Here is a 22,388-nt window from a genome sequence, read left to right on the forward strand (position 1 = left end):
AAATGTACTATATATATATATATATACAGGATATCATACAATGCATTTAAATAGTATGTTTGTTGGGGGAAAAAACTTGAGATATATATATATATATTTTTAATTACTGAAGAAGTGGCAAGAATCATGTCACATCTTACCATGAAATAGGCCTTAAAAATTTTCATAATTTCTGGAATCAGGAGAAATTTTTAAGATTAATTTGAACTACATTGGGGTTTTTTGCAATATGATCATATTGCTTTTTGTTGGGGGGGAAATATATCGTTTTAGTAAAGATGAGGATAAGTGGACTGTTTTTGTTAGGCATGGCCCACGGACTGTTCTTGGACTGTTCTTGTGCATGGTGTCCCAGCAGTTTTCCTTAGAGCTTTCAGGTATTGACTGTATTCCCTTGGAGATATGTGTGTTGTTTCTTGAATCTTCTCTGTTTTGTGGCCTAGGAATAAAAACTAATGGATTACCTTAAATCCATTTTCGCCACGGTACAGAATCTTAATTATTTCTTTATGTATGCTCCTGCTAATATTATTTTATTTTGAATGTTATTGTTTATTTATTATTTATTTTTAATTGACCAAAAGCCATTTTGTGGTGTAAAGAAAGTAGCTGAACTACCTATAGTCTATATTGTACGATGTACAATATCATCTACTGTTTACCACTTCCCATTCTCACTTTTTCTGTTGTGTCTTTTACAGTCAGATAATGTCGGTATAACAAAATGTCCCAGACTGGAAATGGTGGACATGTAACCTTAAAACCTGCTTATTTGACTTTAACAAATGTGGTGTTCATTATACAGTGCAACCTGCTTGTAAGAATAGCATCATTCCCACACATTTTTATTCTTACAAGTGTGCTAGTAGAGGCAGAGTGAATTTGTGTCAAGAAAATGTATTTGTAAATTACAGCCATGATTAAATTTATGGTTTGTCAACATAAAATCAGTTGTCAGCGCCCTGCGTTGCCATATTGCATAGTGACACAATCGTCTTACGCACATCAGTCTTTTAGGAATGAGAATTGCTACTGTACAAACCAGAATTCTGATGTTGCTTCTGAACCTGGAAATGTGTTCTGGTCACATGGTTCACTCAACTGAAGAATAAAACGAACTCGTATTTCAACTGCCGTTTTTCTTCTTTTTTTTTTTTTTTTTTTTTTTTTAAGAATTCAAGTTATGCTGCAGCATTGACAGATTATTGTAAATGCATGGCCATAAAGGCAGAAGCTGCCAACTGAATTTTTTTGCACAAATTCGTCCCTCTCTGTGAGATGTTTGGAGAATAATCACTGGGGTCTTTCTAGAGCCCCAGAGACCTTACATTGGTTCATTTTAGACTGTCACACTATTTGAGCAGGCAATGTTTTTCATGAGCAGAAAGAACCTTCCTTTAAGCAACCCTATTGGAGAATAGACACTTATTTATGTGATACTATTTGCCTTTACAACCAGATTATCAGGTATGATTACACCTGGGTCCCAGTGTATTCTTAGAGGGAAGTATGGCAATGATGCAGGTTTTGCTGGTGTGTGTTGTTTTGTAGTTGGACTGAGTATCTTGTGAGATCAGTGGAAACAATGATTAATTGAGCTTCTGAAAACCATGAAAAGCTGTGTCTAAATGAACGTGCAGTGGAGGTTAAGGGAAAACAGTGGTGATGGCTAATAGTTTCATTTAAAATTACTTTGTGATGTAAAAAATGAGATTTACCTTTGGATGTGTAGAGGAGTTCAGAAGTGGATGGTCACCTTAAGATCTGCCACTGCAAGTGATGTCATCATCAAGAGCCTGAATATGTGTGCAGCTAGATCCCTTTGGCTGCAGTTGCATCTCTCATATCTTTACTTGTAATGTTAAGGATGTTACCATGTTTGCCTTTCCAACATCGGTTTTTCCTCTAGCAGATCTCATGATAAAATAAGACTCTTGAAAACTTGTGCCTATCTTTTTCCTGTAGACTATCAAGGCGATATAGTTTCAGCTCATCGGCCATTTGCTTTGATTGGCTCTGACCCCTTCACATTATTACGATGTCACATCCTCTAAATTTCACCCACATTGATTTGCTGCTCATGTCTAGAGGTGGGAAAGCAGGGCGAATAAATGGTTGGCATACACTTTATTACCCATAGACCAGCTGGTTAAGCTGCGTCGATCCCTTTTGAACTCAAATTATGTGCTTCACAGAAAGAGGTGGCAAGACTCTTCTGTGAGGTGTCAAATTGCAGCTCTCTTCACACCAACAAATGCTGGTTGTTGGACCTCACAAGATGGTTTTTACAAAGGGATCCACTTATACATTGCTAATGGTAACAGACCCATGTTTTTTAAAGGATCCCGTTCATTCTATTGAAATACAATGAATCCCCCGCCCCTAGCCTGTCAGCCAGAATGCACAGCCTGCAGTTGTAAAATGGTCGGTCCACCATGGCCACAAACGACTACAGGGACGTATTTGCAGCTGGTTCTCTCATTTGGATGTTTTGTTTCTAGGTAATCACATTATTGGCCATTGTCACTTTCAATATAAATAAATGTCAGTTTAGAAGAAGAGAAAAAAAACCCCCTGAGCCTTATTTCTTGGTGCTACATCAAGAAAAAGGTTGGAGCTGCTTAGGGTGTATCGCTTCATGGGTCAGATTGAAATTTGACATAATTATTAAAATTCTCAGTCAACTCAGTCAACAAGGTGAAACAGAGAAGCAGGAGATATGGAGGCTATTTAGCGGGGGTAACCACCTGGGGACCATGAATGAGTCCAATGGGGTCCTCTGCAAAATTGAAAATCAATTTTTTGCGTATGTTTAAATATTTTAGAAATGACATTTTAAACTTAAGATAAAATAAACCCGGTTTACAAAAAGTCTAATCTACTAAAAATATTCTGGCTGTTGTTATTTAATATTTATATTATACTGAATACAATATCAAATATAAAGCCATAGTATATGATGTCACAATTTTGACATGATAAAAAATAAGCTCACAAAACCAGTCGTGTAGGGCTAGGGCACCCTGTCGGTCTCCTCCACAGACCGTGTTTGGAGATGCTCGCTTAGCCAGGAGCAGAGATAATATTGACTCAGCCCCTGCCACCTCCCCTCCCCCCCCCCCCCCATTCCCCATCCCCCATCCCTGCCGCTCTTTGTCAAGAGCACAGGGAGAGACCTAAGATGAGCAGCCAGGCGAGCAGAGAACCATAAAAACCTGTCTGTGACCATTTAAGCATCGAGACTATCTGTGCAGTCAGGCACCGCTGCCATGCACACACCACACTGCCGTGAAGCTATTGCATGCATTGGTCATGTGACCATACCTTCTGTCTTTGTCTTTTTTTGTTTGGTTTTCCATCTTTCATTGAAAAATCAAGACCCTGACCTGCCCAGTAATATGTCCACACCCAATCCCCCACCCCCCCCATCCCCCCTTCTGGTCCTGACGGGTGTATAATTTGCAAGCTACGGGTTAAGATGTTTGTTTTGATCTCTCAATGACTATATTGCTATTAATTACGTTGTAATATATTGTGGAGATTGTTCATATATTTTAAGTTATATGTTTTGTATCAAAAGAAACAAAGACATAACATACACAAACACATGCGCGCCTTCCTCTGTACACCCCTTGGTTGGTGTTTGTGTATAAACAAATATCAAATATATGCCAACCTGTACAAAACAAAAAAAAAAGAAATCTGTGTATATTTCCCATGAATTAACCAGTGGTTTGGATGTGAAGGTGTAAGGGTATGCTTGTGTACTTAATGTCAGTTTTCACCAGAGAGAACTGCTGTAATAAATGTTGTACACTGCTATGCTGTTATTGTGGATTGCTTAGAGAAAGCTCATCTATTTGCAGACAGACTAAGTCCTGTCTGACAGGGTTTGCAATATGTTACACTTGTGTTGTTACAACGCAAATAAAAGGTGAAAAGGTCAATATTAGGTAGGTGCGTGAAGGTAGGTATCAGCAAAACATCAGGGCTTGATTCCAAGACAGCAACTTAAATTTTAAACAAACATGTTCAGGGCTTGTTGGTGTTATACGCAAGTGGACTGATAGGAGTTGAGATGTGACCGAGAGTTTAGATTACAAAGGATCCACCAAAGTGAGTGATCAAATCTCAGGGCCACAGTCCACTTTGAACTTTTTTGGCCATAAAATGAACATTTAGTCATTTCATATGGAAGCTGACAAGTGTTCCCGTAATCTGTATCACAGATCTTCTATAGTAACCAGACAGTCAGCTCCTGCACCCCGAATATGATCTTTATCCTTCCATCACCTCTTTAAAAGCCGTTATGAAAGATCTGTGCTCACAGAAAGATCTCCGTAGAGACTGCCAGCTCCCCCAACCCCTTTCTCTGTGAATATAGATTAAAAAAAAAAAATTATTATAAACTTCAGGAGATGTTTTAAAACTACGTCCTGAAAGACTACACCCTGCAACACTACTTCCTGTACTTTTTCGGCACGCATTTCTGGGGGGGTCGTTCCTAAAGAGCCGGTTTTACAGGATGCGGATTTGAATAAGGATATTTGAAGGAAGCCTATGGCGGTGCGGGCTGTGTGTTTGGGGCTGGAAATGGGGGGGGGGGGGGGGGCAGAGGGGGGGGGGGCGCTCGACTTCCTTGTTCTGGGCTGGAGCAGGGGCTGGAGAGCGAGCTGCGTGTTTGGGCCTGAAAATGGGATGGGGGGGGCAGAGGGGGGGGGGGGGCGGTCGACTTCCTTGTTCTGGACTGGAACAGGGGCTGGAGAGCAAGCTGCCTGTTTGCAGCTTAAAATGGGGGGGGGGGGTGGGGGGCTCGACTTCCTTGTTCTGGACTGGACTGGAGCAGGGGCCTGGAGAGCGAGCTGCGTGTTTGGGGCTGGAAACGGGGGGGGGGGGGGGGAGGGGGGGCAGGGGGGCGCTCGACTTCCTTTTTCTGGACTGGAGCAGGGGCTGGAGAGCGAGCTGTGTGTTTGGGGCTGGAACCGGGTGGGGGGGGGGTGGTAGGGGGTGGGGGGGGGGGAGCAGGGGCTGGAGAGCGAGCTGCACAGAGCGGAAGTGTTTTACCGAAGGGACCGAATAATGAAGGAGAAGTGACAGGAGACCTCGTCGCGAGGGAACAGGCGCGCTGTAATCATCCCGTCCGTCTCGCCCCGGGGCTCCTGTTATTTGCCAGATGCTCGGGATAATGATCCCACTCCACCAGAGGAGACCTCGCCCGCTACCTAGCAGGGACAGCACAACACGCTCATGTCGAGAAAGATTTTTTTTTTTTTTTTTTTTTTTGCGTGTTTTGAAAAAATAAATAAATAAATTACCGAATTACGCTTCGACAAAAGAGGGCAATTGCAGTCCACCAATTCCCACAGAGAACATTCTTCTGGAATCAAGACGCACTGCAGCCAGATTTAATTGAGCAGTGAGTCATGGCTGCAGCGAGACCGCAAATCCAACCAGCGCAGATTTCAAAAGCGCGGAGGCCAAGTCCAACCCTTGAAAAACTGTGTTTACATTGCATTTATTTCACTGAATAAACCGACTTGCTGTCCATTTCCAGGAGATGCATTGACACACACACAAGTATGTTTAGACACTGCTTAACACGGGGGTACAGTAAATCTGAAGGGTTCATTCATCAGGCATTAGTGATGTATATTTTCTCACTTAAGAGTGCTTCGATGAGCTGTGAATTGGGGAAACTGCACTAGGAATCGTTCGGAACTTCAGTTCTGTTCAAACACCCGTAATAAACTTCCTGAACAAAAGAAGAAAGGAAAAAAAAAAAAAAACCACGCAGCCTTCAGGTGAGATTGTTTATTTAGGCTATGTACAATAGCGCTCGAATACATGATCCATGTTACATCTGTGTTAACATCTCTCTCTCTCTCTCTCTTTTTGTGAAAAATGCTCAAACTGCAAACAGCAATGGCGGACAATGTTTGTGTACTGCACCGTTACGACCAATGAGGAGAGCAAGGCTGGAGCGATTAACCCTGGGCTTAACGTGCACGAGTCACGGCGGCGGAAGGCTAGCTAGCTAACCGTCCGTTCAAGCCCTGAGCGAACATCGCTAACGCGGGAAACTGCAGTGGGGGGAGTTTTTTCTTCTTTTTCCTTCTTTTTTTCTTTTGTTTGAGATAGCGAGAAAGACACGGACACGAGGGGGGGTAGTAGAGATCGCTAGGCCACTTCGATCCGTTCCCGGGGAATCACCTTTTTTGTCTTTGTTTCCTACAAAAATATTGCACAAAAAAATCTGAATATACAACAATCGTAGATAGTAAAGTAGCAGCCAAGTTATCCACAGAGCGTCAGAGCGCCTATTGCACAAAATGTGGCTCCGCCTTCTCGGCACAGCGTCCTCCATTCTGCCCAATCCAGTCCAGTACCCCGCTGTCCCAATTTGGTTACGATCTCCCTCCTTTCTGGGACTTCTGAAATCCTGCCACACCTTCAGAGCCCCCCCCCCCCCCCCCCCGCATTCATTTTTAAATGAAGGCCTGTTGTAACTCAAAGTAATTCCACTCTAGTTGCTGGAAAAGAGACTTTGGCCTCAAAAGTGAATATAATTTACCAAACTTCTCCTTTCTTTTCTCCCTTGTCAGTGAATGTTTCTTCTTTGAGCCTGGCTGCTGTTAACAACCATGGGGACCAGACGTGTACAGATTTTATTTCGGGGGTGGCTACGATCTCACACAACGGGGACATCGGCGGGTTCTTCCGACACTGCAACCGCTGCGGCCCGGGTCTCGCAGGCGATTTTTGCGTGGCGGCCATTTTGTGCTGTGTGTATATTCAGTGGCATACATTCATTCGTATGAAAAATGACTTTCAAAGGCAAAGCGTACACAATCAAACAAGTCTGCACACACTCAGAACACAGATTTCTCCTTCGCCCCCCCCCCCACCCTCCACCCCCCTTGACCCCAGCAAATAATAAAATGTATTCAACGATACACACTGTATCCCAACAAAAGCATTAGGCCATTTGACGTGTGTCTGTCCCCCCACCTGATATACATAAATGTACATAGCATTACCAAAGCATGCCTCTTCCATATGTGATTTCTTAATTGGCCTTTCATTTGGGGGCTTGTACAGGGCGTCAAGACAACGTTTCCTTGGCAACAGTCTGATGATTCCACCATAACTCACGTACATTATGCAGGCATAACTTTGTTGACTGGGATGGAGGGGAAAATGACCTATTTGTTTTTAGCTAGGGCTTCTTTTCTTTCTTCGATTTGAAATTCCTATTATTATAACAATTTGTTCAACAGACTTCATCCCCCACTCCCATCTCCATCCCAAAAAAGGCTTCTAGTAGAGCGACACTTTAAGCAAGAGCATCACCATATGCACAGAGTATGCAGGCTACAGTAAATAATAGCTAGACAGTCACATACTGTATGTTGATCCTGCCTGAGTGATAAATAATTCACACAAATTAGAATTTTAAAAAGTTAGTCTCTCCAACCCTGGTCCCCTGACAGTTTTCTTTTCTCTTTTGCCCGTACAATTTAAACATGCAGTTGTCTCTCAGTTTGCAGTTAAACACAGAAACAATTTCTTAAAAAAAAAAATTAAAAAAAAACAGAACAAAGAAACAACAACAAAAAAAACAAATACGATGAAGAACAGCAGAGTTTTTTTTTCTTTAAAAACCAGACGAAATGCGAACAAAGCATACAATTAAAATGTGCCCACAAATACAGGTGACAGCATGGATTAAAAATACAACACCAGAAAGAAACTACACAGAGTATTGGACATTTTTTTTCCCCTTCCTTTCTTCTTTTCCAGTAGGATTTACGGTATAGAGTTTGAGAGCAGGAGGCTTGTCACAACAACAAAGCAACATATATTAATTTGTAGGTTATTATATTTCCCAATATCGGTACCCTTCCAGAAAGACGATGTACAACACAGGAGTTAAAATTGCGATAATTTGGATTCTGTGGATGAATATGAGATTATGATCTTTAAAGTGCTGCCTATACGTTGAATACCACAATGAGGAGAATTAAAAAAAAAAAAAAAACTCAAGAGATATGATATGAGATTGAGGTTCCATATCCACCAGTAGGGTCTATGGCTGGTGAATAGGGGTATCCATTATGAGTGAAAAGGAAGGGTCTGTACAGCTGTACAGGCAACTATAGGCTACTCGTCAAGTTGCCAGATGGCACAAAATCCTCCAGTGCACAGAATCCTCATTAAAACCAAGGCCCATATCCATTAAGTGTCTTGGAGTGGTAATCTAGGATCAGGTTTCACCTGTCCATGGCCTAACTTTGATGATTATCAGGGAGATTTAGCAAAACAAGCTAGAATGAGTAGAACTGATCTTAGGTCAGCACTCCGACTCAAAGACGCTTTATGAATATATAGTACGGATCAGCTGTTCCCCTTCCGTTTTATCAGAAAAATGTTAAAAAGAAAACGATGAGCTTACAAGGAAGAATGCCTATAATTCAGCTGGGATGTGACTCTAAATGGGTTCGCCATGAATGTGCAACCTCCACCCTCCCAGACAAGGGGGGGGGGGGGGTGGGGACAAGTTTAAAATAATTTGCTGTTGGTTACAAGCCCCGTGTCCTCAATGCTTTAAGGGAGTGCTTCCACGCAGATCTGTTCCTCCGTAATGTCATCCAACAGCTGGACCTCCACGGGACTGCCTATGTCACTGTCGAACGCGTCCGCCCCCAGGAGGGCGTCCTCGGGGGCCCCCTTGGCCTTGAAGCAGTGCTGCTCGGACGGCGAGGTGCTCTCGACGGACTCCAGGTCCTCGATGCCCGCCCGGTAGTGGATCATGAGCAGGGTGAGGGCCTGGAGCCGCTCCCCGGACTTGGTGAGGGCGGTGGAGACCAGGCCCTTCTTGCGGGCGTCGGCCGCCTCGCGCTCCTCGTGCAGCAGGGCGTTGTTGTGCTCCAGCTCCTGGTCGATCTCCTGCTGGAGCTTGTCCAGCATCAGCTCCAGCTTCTGCGAGCGCTCGTCCGTGGGCAGGCCCCGGTAGAGGTCGCGGCCGATCTCCTTGACGGCGATGAAGACGCTGTCGTCCAGGCCGCCTTCCTTGCGCGCCAGCTTGGCGGCGCCGCCTCCGCCCCCGCCCCCGCCGCCGCCGCCGAGCGGCCGCTTGGACGGGCTGGCCCCGGCGTAGGTCTCGGTGTCGCTGCTCTCGTTGTCCGAGGTGTTGGGCGTGTGCTTGGGGGAGGGCTCCACCGCGGCGTCGGCCGCCTGCTCGGCCAGCCGGGCCTTGGGCACCTGCCGCAGGTTGAGCAGGCGGGAGCTGGTGTTGATGATGTGGCGGGTGATGCCCGTGGTCGCCCGGTTGATGGTGGACTTGGCCTCCGGGTCGCCGCCCCGCCGGTCCGCGCCCATGCAGAACGGGTGCTCGTTCAGACACTTCTCCTGGCACTTCTTGTGGCACACGTAGGCGCAGATCATGCACTGCGAGGCCGCCTTGGTCCACACCTTCTTCTTGCAGTACTCGCACCAGGTGGGGTTCTGGAACTGGGTGTCCTGGAAGTTGTGCTTGACCTCCACGATCTGCATGGGGCTGTGGCTGAGGTCCTCGCCGGGGTGGAGGGTCTGCTGCTGCTCGTCCTCCTCCCGGCCGCCCTCCCCCTCGCGCTCCACCAGCCCGCTCGAGTGCTCCGACTCGCCCTCGCTCAGGTAGGTGAAGTTGAGCGTCACGTCGCCGTAGCACAGCTTCTCGTTGAAGCCCTTGTGCGTGCTGAGGCTGCGCAGGGCCGTGCGGCTGACGCTGGCCCTGGGCTCCGGCGGGCACAGCCTGAAGGTGCTCTGGAACTCCATCGAGGACCTGGACAGGCACTCCAGGGCGACGCACTCGAGGCTCAGGCTCACGTGCCCCAGGCACAGGAGGCTGCCCAGTTTGAAAGGGTCCTTGCACCAGAGCGCCACGTTAAGGTACTTGTGATTGCTCTCCACCTCGAAGACCGCGGAGGCCTTGCTCCACCTGGCCGCCTTGTTGCGGAACACGGCCTCCGAGGACTCCCAGGTGGGGTGCTCCTCCACGCTGTCCCTCGTGCTGCAGGAGCTCTCGGACACCTTGTCTTTGGCCAAGTCTTGCTTGCTGGGGTTGGCGGGAGCCGCCGGCGGGGGCGGCAGGGGCAGGGGCGGCGGCGGCGGCTCCTCGACGACGGGGTCCGGCGGTTTGACGGCCGGCTTCTCGACGGCGGGCTTGTCCCCGTTGCCGGCGAACGGCGGGGGCCTCTCGGGCTTCTCCGGGACCGGCTCCCCCACCTCCACCAGCAGGCTCTGGGTTTCCGAGGACGCCGGGGTCAGCTTGATCTGCGGCCGCGGGGGCACGGGGGGGCGGCCGGGCGGGGGCGGGGGAGGGACGGTGGGTCGCTGGGGGCCCTCGGCCTGCTCGCCGCTTTTAGGAGGCGCGAGCTTGGGCGACTCCTTCGGCTGCGGCTTCAGGGGGGACTGAAGCCCGGCCAGGTTCAGTTTGCGGTTCAAGATGGGCGAAATGCTGCCCAGAGGTTTGGCGGCGAGAGTGACCACGGTTCTTTTGGGGCTTTGGTTTACGCTGAGTAGAACGTCCTCCTTGATCTCACCGCCGACCGCCCTGGCGTCCAAGATGAGCTCCTCAAACTCGGAGTCCACGTCCTTGCCGTCGGCGGCGTCCAGGGTGGTGATGGGAGCCGGGTCCTCCTCGTACACCGGCTGGGACAGGAAGCTGTGCTCCTCCAGCTGGCCGAACGCTTCCTGGAGGGTTCCCGAGGCGGGGATCTGGTGACGGACCGGCCTTTCGTACAGCACCACAACCTTGTCCCCGGCCTGCTTCAGGAGCTTCGGCACTTGCACAGAAGACGTCACTTTCACCCCTGTAGGCAAACAAAGGAAATGACATCATAGCCTGCACTGAGATATTCAGGGTTTTTCAAGAATGTAGTTTTTTTACCACTACTATCACTGTAACCATAACACTTCAATATTTTCCTTCATGTTACATTATTTGTTATATACTTGTCCATCTATCCATCCATTTTATAACCCACTTATTCCTGTTCAGTGTCGTAAAGGGGGACTGGAGCCCAGTATGCAACACCCTGGACAGGTCGCCAATTCATCGCAGGGCACCATTCACTCATGCATTATATACTTGTCAAATATTTTTAATGTGAAGAGAATACAAAAAACAACCAAGGGCAGCAAAGTAACACCCCTGCCCCAAACCACCCCCCCTCCCCCAGCCATGCAATCAAACTGACCAGTGTGCTTCAATCAAATAATTACAAGATGTATTCAATCAAGAAACTACAAGCCACTGCCCAATGAATCAACCCAAACACAATCAAATGAAAAAAAATTACACCTGTACCCCCTTCATTCAGAAACATAATTTAATTTCAAGGATATAAATTTTATATGACTGATGAAACCTTCATGTTGCCTGCTTGACATAATTCCTAAACTTTCAGGAAGTGTCACACCTGCTTGTGACAGATGAAATAAATGGGTTCATGTTAAGGTTCTCCTCACAGTCATGTGACCAACAGAGGACCGGCTAAACTAACTTTTACAAAAGTACATCCAACTTTTGTACAAATGGCTTTTGGATGTCCATTAAAATTCATCATTACACAATGGCCGGTCATCATTAATTGTGTTTAGGTGATAATTTTTCTGTATAGCACCAAACTCTGTATGACCGATCAATCTTTTATCTAATTAATCACAGCCAGTCACCTTGTTTTCTGTTCAAATGGAGCAGATGCGGTAGAATACAGAGGGTTGCATCTGAACTACAGACAACAAGACCAGGTCAAAACCTAGACCGAGCCCGCCAACCAATGGTGTTACTTCATCAGTCACTCAGTCACAGACATTCACGTTTATAGGGCCACAACTGTTGCGGTCCAGCCAAAAATACAAAGTTCAAGTACGGTGCTCAGTCCAAAGGAGTCAGCTGAAAAGCAGCCGCAGTGTCCCCCCCCCCCCCCCCGTTAATTCCTGGCAGTGCACCCGCGTCGTCCTCTCTCTCACCCCCGATGGCGATGAGTCGATCGCCCTTCTGCAGGTCGGCCAGGGCAGCGGGCGAGTTCTGGGTGACCGTCTCGATGCTGACGTGCACGGCGTCCCCCTCGCTGGCCGGGACGTGCCGGAACGTCATGCCGAAACTCTGGGCGGTGCCTTTGATCACCTCCGTCTGGAACAGAAGGCACGGAACACGGGTTCCCCATCAGCAAGGGAATTGTGGGAACAGAAAGGGACGGAACAACGATGCATCAAGTTCAGTAGTCGTGAGGTGGTACACACACACAATCACAAGAAAGGATTTATTTTGAAATGTTTTATTACAATATAAGAATGACATTATCAATATGAACTGCAAGGACAATAATAACACCAAAACAAATTATCCTCCCAAACTGTGTATGTTATTAAATATTGTAAGTTCGTCCTCCCTCTTTTAAGTGGGGAAAAATGGCTGTCTCTACATTACGCCAGAATAATTCTCATATCACAATCCCATCAATATTATTTTGTGCTGAAAACCAACAATAAAAAGAAATACAGATGTGGAGTGGTCTCTGATTCTACATGGTTTTTTTTTAAGGTAATATTTCCATCATCTGGCATTCAGAGTTTATTTTTGCTGTGTCGTTGTAGTACACTTTTCCTCAATAACGCTCATTTGGGAGTAGCCCATTGGCCAGATTCACTCAGACTGTTGGTTTCCCTCCTGTATGGGCAAAGAGTAGAGTATTAATCCAGCCACGCAGAGCAGATCACTCCCCCTCACCCCCCAAAAAACCAGGGGCACACACAAAGTGCCCGACTGGAGCCGACCTGTGTTTGCACAACACAAAGAACACATTAAGGATACATAAAATGTTTCTTAAAAATCCAAGTATTATTTTAAAAAAATAATAAAATGGCATCGCTCGGAAACACTTCCTGTCTCAGCAACACGACAGACTACAGAGGTGTAACAAGAGAACTGATTTATTTACTTAATTTTCTTTTTTTTTGTTTTACCACGAAGAGCTTGAGCATAATCGTGTTTACACTGAACAACACTGTATACTTTTCCCGCTGCCAAGAGTTTGAGTGCGCCCAATCTGAATTGGTTGAGATGGCAACCAATCACAGAATATTAATTTACTCAGAGTATTATTCACTTGACTTTTCTCCAGAACAAACAATGACTGAGCAAACAGGAAAGCCCTTATATGGCAACACCAGCAAGGGAATATCTTACAGTGAGTGTGCCATTTACACAGCTGTAGACTTATCAGGGAATCGAGCGGGGAAATCAGTCTCTCTCCATTCACCAATGCTTGCGATAATAAACTTTATGGAACAGCAGGCAGTGTTGTTACAGATTACATTCAGACAGTTTTTTTTTTTCCTCCCACCCAATAGCATGTTCATAACTGTGCAGGCACTAGGAGGGTTTGTGGTTTGTTGTAAATCTGTCATGCTGACAAACTCCAGTCCTAACTCATGTCATCTTGCACACGGTCCAGAGACTACTACCATGTCCGTGTTAATCCGTCCTTATTTCAACATTAAAAAGAGAAGAAAGCACATTGTGCCGCATGATGCAACACTATCTGTATTACAGAGAAAAGTGTGGAGACATTGCTGGCATTAGGTGAAGGACTCTTTAATGTGCTTGAATTTGCTGCAAAATCACAATACTTTTCATGGGAAAAATGAGGTGTAGTGAAGTAGCTGGTTCCAGTTTTACAGTACGCCTGTAAACGGTCTCATCTGACCAGCAGCAGAAGGGGGAAAAAAGGGCCAAAGCACTCTTAAAAATTACATACGTCAACAAACCATTCATCTCACTCAAGAAGTCATTCAACGTAAAAATAGCATCTGAAACAAAACAATCTCAGAAGACGGCTCAGGAATTAGACGATAGACATGTGCAGACATGGCGTTAAAAATGAGAAAAAAAATAATAATAATTTTCCAACAATGGAAAACACAGGAAGACCCCGAAAATTTGATTTGGCAGCAGAGCACCTGGTGCGCTCATGGTTTTGTGGGAGGCACAAATGTATCCCTCTTGAAAAGATATAAAACTTTTGGGCACTTACAGAAAGCACAGGCTTCAATATCACACCTGTCAATGATGAGGGATGGATAACAACTGCCAGTTTTTCAAAAAAAGGAAATCAGCTTCTACGTGCTAATTGCCAGGCAAGAATACCCCATAATTACAGCTAATGTTCACCTTTAGGTTCACCAGCTGTCTAAATCACTGTCAGTCAGTGCCAGAGTAAAGTCACGCATCCCATTGTACACCTGTTCAGTCTTTATCCACCTGTACAATACCCTGGAGCAACACCTGAGGATTTACATAAGTATACATCATCATAAAGAGACACCTGATTCTCCGTGGTGATAGAGATATGTTGGTCTAAATTGCTAATACCATCAATCAAGATGAACATACTACTGAATTCCATAACGACATTCAAACCAGCGACTAACTGAAATAAAGTAAACATTTGTTGAGTAAGAAAAAAAATAGTACAACAACAAAAAATATTCCTTAAGGAAACAACTTGCATTTATCTTAAATATTTTTATTTCCATTTGGTTCTAAAGGGTAATTTAATAGGCCTGCGCTCCAAATATTATGAGAGGGCTACCTTACACGTCACATTTAATGTGTATCCAATTTGATCTAGAATTTAATCAGACCCAGGTTTCCAGGGGGCGGAAAAAAAAGATGTCAACTAGTCATATTAAGCACACACTAATTACTTTTGCCTCACAAGTCAGTGCAGCCAAAAGCTATTCCAAAAAAAAACCCCCCCCCCAAAAAACCAATAACTGTCTCTAGGTTTTCGGTTGTGACTGACCCACAATGCTTCACTGAAGGAGGCACTGGATATGATGACAGGGTCAGTGCTCGTGGCGGGAGGGGCGCCCGGGGAAGACGAACGACGGCAATAATGCCGCTGTCGTTTTGCTGTAACTCTCGAAGAGGGCGCTGATTAAGTTAAAGTGGGGAATGAAGAAGCACAGGATATATGCAAAGTGGCAACCCAGAGGGCCGCCGTTCGCCAACGCTGGAGCACTTCACAGATTCAGAATCCCCCCTCAGGGAGGATTTCGGATTGAGAATCCCTCCCTCATGGGGGATTTCGGACACAGAATCCCCCCCTAAGGGCACTAACGCTTTATCTGTTGTGTCACCAATTAAGTTCCCATTAGGAATAGGATTCAGCAGCTGAGGGCACAAAATAATAATAATAATAATAAGCACAAGAACTGCCTTTCTTCCAAACTACAGAAGAACCCTGCTTTCACTAAAGCTTGCTTCACTGTTCCTGATTTAGTGACACCAGTTTATCCCTGTAATAGCCTGTATATGACCAATGATAATATGAAATATTCAAGTTTGATCATTCATTTTTTGCAATATGATGATAAGATTACCCTTTTCTTACCCTTTTCACCATTTTTAAAACATTTGTAAGTACAAGGCAGCTCTTTATGTCATTTTTCATAAGAAAGATTAATCAAAACACAGAGTCAAACGATCATTTGCCATATCAAATAGCGTGTGACCGATATTGCAATGACACCTGCAGTTACGACTTGAAGTGAACTAGCGAAAAACAAAAAAAAAAGAAAAGAAGAAGCGAATATCCTTTCCCTATTTAAATTCATGGTCCTCCTCACAGACCGTTCTGTGAAATCATGCTGTTCTGCCATGCAAAACGATTGGCCCGGACGCGGCTGCGTGCTCCTCGCTGATGTCACAGGTCAGGTTCAAAGGCGGAGCGCTCCTGCCTGGCGTGACGGAACACAGGGCCTTTCCATATATGGCGTGTGGCTTTGAACTGCGTACAGCGCCACTCTGGCTCATTAACAAAGCAAACAAGCCAGACGCGACGCCACAGCCTGAAGCTCCATCAAAGTCTTCAGAACTTTGCGCGGAAGCCGTTCCGTTCGCGTCGTAAGTCACCCACACAACCACAATGGCCGCCTCACTCCGTGACCTGACCACGTGGCGTTAGCCCAAAGCTGTAACGGGCTGGGTGTGGGGCCCTGGGGGGGGGGGGAGGGGGGTCTGTCTGACTGAAGCACCCCGCGGCGCAGCATTTAATTTAATCCTGACCCGGCCAGGCCCGACTGTCGCCAGGCAGCCTGTGAGGGGAACCCGAATTTGCCTTTTCCATTGCCCAGGGAGAGACACGGTTTTCAGCACAGCAGGACCGTGCACGCAACAGCGCCCTCTCTGGTCACCTGGGGGACTGCAGTCTGCCCATGGCAGCTGCACATGGACCCAAGGCATGCAGAAAAAAAAAAACCTGTTTATAATATTAATTTGAGCAGATGGTTAGAGTTAATTGTAGCTATGTGAAATGCGGGGCAAAAAGAAACAAACAAGAAACTGTCTAAAGAGGGCAGTAGGTGTGTAGGCAGATATGGATAGCATCAATGGCATCATCACCACTGCAAAGCCAAAGGATGGCCAGTTCACATGCAGAGGGCCTTATCGGAAGTATATTTAATTACTCAGTGTCAGTTAAAATGCCTCATATTTCACTGATGTATTCCTTTTGAAATACAAAACACCCTTTTGACATAGTTCACTGTTTTACAATACAATTAGATGCTAATTACTGTTTTTAGTGTTATTCATTTAGGAATAATGCTATCATCCGTATGAGTTGAATAATACATTCTAGATCTGTAGCCATATCGGTCCACTACACAGGACTACAGCAGCTTCAGTTTTGAACCTGGTCCACAGTGGAGAAGTGGACGCAGCGGTGGGCTAGCCTCGACTGAAATAACGTTTTGTTCGGCAGGTTGGCAGGAAAGGAGGTGCGCTTCGGGGGGAAGGAGGCTTAAAATGAGCAGGAAATCAGGCCTGAACAAGATAATTAGGCCTGGATAACAAGGCTGTGGCTGTGGCCCAAACAAAAAAAGGACCAGAGCACGAGGGCACAGGAGCCAGGAACACGGCGAGCTGAACTCGTCTTTCACCGGGGCTTCTGGGACGCTAACGAGCACCCGCGGGCGGGAGGACCGGCCGGGGCCGTGCCACCTACCTGGGCATGACCCGGGCGCGGGACTGCGGGCATCAGCAAGAACAACAACAACCCCTCCATTACGGCTGGGCTATTTTCGCCCCGTCCAAAAAAAAAAACCCCCCCAAAAAAAACACACACAAACAGAACAACCCTCAAACACGGCAGGTAATCGAATACGAAACACCCGCGAATATTAGCGACTGGGCCCGACGATAACCGAAACGTCTGCCATTTATTTATTTATTTATTTATTTATTTATTTAGCGTCTCAGATCGTTTTGGGGAAAGGGGCGGCGGCGCTCGAGTTTGCCGTACTGTACCGTACGTACCTGCTGTCGGGGACGGGGGGGGGGGGGACAGAAGCACCTGCCGCGCTCGCCGTGCGGGGAAAAAAAGAGCGATTTAACGACACCTCGTGCGTCCGTGCCGTTGTCTCAGAAGGAGCGGAGGAAGACGGATCCACCCTGGCACGAACACAGACAGCATCGAGCGGCAATTATGGGCGATTTGCGAGGATGAACGGCGTCCAAAGGGCAATTACAGGGAGGGGGGGGGGAGGAGGAGGGGTGGGGGGGCAGAATGGCTTTGCATTTATCCCAGCCAATAACGCCAGGGAGCAGGTAAACAGACGCTCTCAGGCAGAGCGTGTGGCTCGCCCCGGGACTGCAATTTACCCCAACGCTGCTCTGCTCTGTGAGGACCACACAAACCCTCTCTCTCTCTCTCTCTCTCTCTCTCTCACTCCTCTCTCCCCTTCTCTCTCTCCTCTCTCTATCTTCCTCTCTTCTCTCTCAACCCTCTCTCTATCTCTCTCTGTCTCTCCCCCCTCTCTCTGCCTCTCTAGCTCTCTCTCTCTCTTTTTCCCCTTCTCTCTCTTTCTCACTCTTCTCTCTCTCCCTCTCTCACTGTAATTTCTCCACTTCTCTCTCTCTCCCCCTCTGGCTTTCTCCCCTTCTCTCTCCCCCTCTCTCCGTCTTTCTCCCCTTCTCTCTCTCTCTCGCTCTCTCACTCTCCTCCCTCCCTCTCTCTCTCCTCTCTCTATCACTCTCTCTCTGTTTCTCCCCTTCTCTCTCTCTCTCTCTCTATGTCTTTCCCCCTCCTCTCTCTCTCGCTCCCTCTCTCTCTGTCACTCTCCCTCTCTCTCCTTCTCATTCTCCCCTTCTCTCTCTCTCTCCTCTCTCTCTTTCTCCCCTTCTCTCTCTCTCTCCTCTCTCTCTTTCTCCCCTTCTCTCTCGCTCTCTCTCTCTGTCTGTCTTTCCCCCTCCCTCTCTCTCTCTCTCTCTCTCCATTAGCAGAGCTGTCCCCTCGCCCCTCATCTCCTCAGAGGAAGATTCTGGGTATCGATCAGATGACCTCCCCCCCCTCCAGCCTGTTTCTCCAACATGCGCCAATACCGCCGGGTCCATGGCGCAAACCGGCAAAGTGTGCCCGCCGGTCCAGCAGGCACGCTCGCCAGCCTTGCAGACGCCGCAGCGGACCGCGGTTTATAAAAACGGAGGAGAAGAATACCGATCTCCGGCTGAAGGGAAAACTACCGCCTGAGGAGCGTCTGCAGAGTCTTTGAGTTTTGGCAGATTCTTCACAACGCTCGCATGTCTTTTTAACAGTCAAAGGATAAATACAATCAAAGAGGATTTCCAAAAAAATGCTGTGGTGTTGCTTTCAAAATTCTTTAGATGGGTCAAGAAACTGCTACGTAACTTCAATCTCACTGTAGTGCCAGCCAATAGTATTGTTTTCCTATTTTTGCTCATTTCATAAAATAGGAACTTTATTTAAACCATCAGTACTAACAAAGGATACAATTCATCACATATATACAGTGTTCAAAATATGTGTAGTGATCTGTTCAAAAAGTCTGACACTGGCAGCCAAATCTGATCAGTCACAAACAAAAACAAAGATGGCCGTCCTTTAACCAAGAGCTTTTTTTTTTTCCACGGCGAGGACAAGCCCTGGGTTAATCTATCCAGCGCTCCTCATAGAGCCTTTTCACAAAGAGCATCATCCCATCACCTTTCCTCACGCTCTGCCCAAACACACCAAACCCACAGCAAACACACAGCCGCTATGTTATTGTTATTATTTTTATTCTTTTGTTGTCGTTGTTGTTCCCTCTTGTAACACCAACCACACCCGGCAACGCGATTGTAGTATGCTCTGCTAAACTAGCGCTGCCTTTGAACTCAAACGCACAAAGACATCAAATTGCACTCCGCAATTGAAGAGACAGGCCCGTCTGGCAGGGACCAGCGCGGCGCGCGGCGAGAAACAAATGAGCCATCCCGCAGATGCCAGGAGAGCGAGCAAACATGCCAAGTGACATCACAGCTCGACCCGCGCGGGCCGGATTCGCTCGGAGGCTGCGACGCGTGTGTGTGCGCACTTGTGTGTTTGCGTACGCGCGTGTTGACTGAACGCCATTGTGCCGCGTGTGGGAACAGCAGCCCAATGTACACACCTGTTGCCCGAGCGATGCGGGCCGGGCTGACGACCGCCATGAAGGTTTTCTTTTTTTTTTTTTTTCTTTTCCCAGAAGTGCAAATAGTACCATTATGCGCGCTAATCCCCTCCCACCGTCGCCGCGGTTACACAATGCGAGCGTGTCGCGAGCGCCCGGGCGCACAGCCCTTCCTGTGACCGCGGTTTCCACCGTCGCGCACGTGCTCACACGCTGAAGTACATCTGCGCAGAGAGCAGCAGGTCGTGCGTCGACGCTCACGTTCCCGCCGCAGCTGACGCAGGGACCGGATCCCCATTCAAACCAAACGGAGGATCCCCTCCCCCAGCTGATCGGATTCTGAATGGGTTTTGCAGGCCAATAACAATCTAGTGCGTACCCCGGCCAGTCACAATATAGAGTGCATCCTGGCCAATTAAAATCGAGGGTGAATGTCTGACCAATAACAATCTGTAGAGTGCCCCAGGCCCAGCACAATCTAGAGAGGATCACTAACGGATCACATCTTTCAAAAATCTTTTCAAAAAGCAGTACAGATTCATACCGAGCATGAGGCAATTTATTTAGTACGGTAAGAGGCAATCTATTTAAATATTTAATTTGCATATGAATAAGAAGTTTTCCCACATTTCAATAAGTAATTGATCTGGTAAAATATTTGTTAAATTACATTATAACCTCTATTCAGGTCGACAGAATAACAAGACTGTGCCAAGCACTCGAGCCAGTTTAACCAGCTGTGGAAAACAGTGAAAATATGAACCGGTTACTGCATGGAAAATCATAAGACAAGAGATGAGGTTAATAATATCACAGTTTTTCAACCCACAGATGCAATCACGTTGTAATTCTTTCCCCATTTTCTTGAGCAATTTTTAAAAAAAACGTCATATAAATAGTGAAATCATGACTATGCCACATTAGTGTATTAGAGACTTTGTTGCACCCTGTGCTACCAATCAAATCTTATAGTCACAAATACCCCTTAACAGGTATTAAGAGTCCGTACCTGGGTTAGACCTGGGCATGACTGGAATACAAATTAATCGGTTTGTGGAGCAATATAACACACAAGGTGGAAAAAAAAAAAAAAAAAAGAGTAGCAGCAATCGCTCAGCAAGAGCATGACAATAACAGATTCGATAAGGGACCGTGTCAAAACTGCTCATTTCCTGTAACCGCGCCTCAACATTTCCATAAGAAAACAAAAAAGGAACACTAACCGCCATCGCGCCAATTTGTTGCAGGTTTTAAATCATAGTGGTAGGAATAGCAAGGTGGCTGGAACGATATTTTAAAATATTTTTAGCACCAACTAATTCTCTTTATTCTGCGATACCTTTATATTTTGTTCAAGATTTGTTTCAAGCCAGAGCCAGAATGACTCCCTAATCTCGTTATCATCGACTGAGAGAACAGGCAGCTTTTGTTTATCACCTTCGAAAAACAAATTAAGATTTGTGGCAACAGCGACTGCACCGATGCAAATAGCACTACAAATGATCCTCCTTTTCCATAGATGGTGGTGCAGAAAATTTGAGATTAATGTAAGAAATTACATACCATATAACATACACAAATGTATATTAGTGCTAAGAAATCAACATTAATGGGTATAGGCAATATCAGTTTGGTACCTACAACACTCCTACCTACATTTTTGCTCTCTATGACTTCTTACCAAAATTGAATTTAAAACATTTAAAAAAAAACATCATAAACATGTACTTGCAATAAAAGAACATCCCAAAAACTAAAACCATTTTTCTTTGATTTACATACATCAAGGTATCCCCACTCAAATAAAATAAATGGCTCATGAAATACATACATATGAAGTTCATGGACACCAAATTTGAAATATTTTGGCTAAACAGTGCATCAGAAACACTGCTGCCAGGATCGGTGTGTGATACAGTCAGTGTCTGTTTCCATCCCACTGTCTTGGCACCCAGTCAAGCTGCCATTTCAAAACATGTAGGAGGACATTTCACATTTCAGGTAGCTAGTTAGGTAGCTCGAGCGTTAACATAGCTAGATATGTATTATGTTTTATTTACTTTTTCTAAATAACTTTACTGTATCTACTCAGCTAATTTGCACGATTACCTAACATGTAGCACCAAAGTTCTGCTTACATTTTTACTTTTTTTTCCCCTCAGATCTAACAAAAATAGTGGTTTAGTAATTTTACAACAACAACAAAAAAAAACCAACATTTATTGATACTTTCATTCTTGCCATTGTGGTCGCAAACAAGTTACAGGTTGTTCTTGGAACGTGCAGGTAATATTATTTCAAAGGGAATGTAGATACATCATGTTTTGTCTATAGCCATGCAGCCTCACACTAAAAATCGTTCTTGCTCTTAATGACAAAATAATGACATGCCATTTTGATTTTGGGGGTTTTTTTTGTAGTTCACTCTACAATACATAATTTTTTGAATAAGATTTTCTTTTTTAACATTCACACTTTGAGAGCCTGCACACAAAATGCTAAAGGTCAATATAATAACCCTCCTGTGTCAGAGGTCATTCATGACCTTTAGGTCACACTGTAAAAACCATGACCACCCACCTGCTACAACAAGTATCCTTCAAACTGTGATTTCAAAACCATGAGAACGACACGCAAGAACCACATATCCCATCATGCATCGTTTATGTACAGTTCAATGTTCATATTTTAGAAAGTAGAGGAGAGGTTGAAGCAATTTTGTATGACTTGAATTTTTAGGAATGCCTAGAAGCCATTTGCCAAGTTTTGTGATCGTACAATATAAATTAATGCAAATGCATTTACTTTAAAGATAACTTCAGTGAAAACCATAAATTAGTTGCTGCACCTCCCTTTACAAGGAGGCATAAGGTGTGGTAGCATAATGGTTA

The 22,388-nt window shown here is 45.9% G+C and overlaps 1 protein-coding gene across 1 annotated transcript in view; it reads right to left on the reverse strand.

Annotated features, from left to right (window-relative positions):
• Window positions 1–5,796: 5,796 nt before the first annotated feature.
• pdzd8 (PDZ domain containing 8) overlaps window positions 5,797–22,388 on the reverse strand; it is a 64,286-nt gene continuing 47,694 nt past the window's right edge. The window contains exons 4-5 of the mRNA XM_035400631.1: window positions 12,013–12,175; window positions 5,797–10,850 (exon numbers count right to left, since the gene is read on the reverse strand). Of these exons, the coding sequence (XP_035256522.1) occupies window positions 8,605–10,850; window positions 12,013–12,175 (2,409 nt within the window). The 3' untranslated portion in view covers window positions 5,797–8,604. The remainder of the gene's footprint in view (window positions 10,851–12,012; window positions 12,176–22,388) is intronic.

Source organism: Anguilla anguilla, chromosome 18, assembly GCF_013347855.1.
Source record: "Anguilla anguilla isolate fAngAng1 chromosome 18, fAngAng1.pri, whole genome shotgun sequence".
In the NCBI taxonomy this organism is placed as follows: domain Eukaryota; kingdom Metazoa; phylum Chordata; class Actinopteri; order Anguilliformes; family Anguillidae; genus Anguilla; species Anguilla anguilla.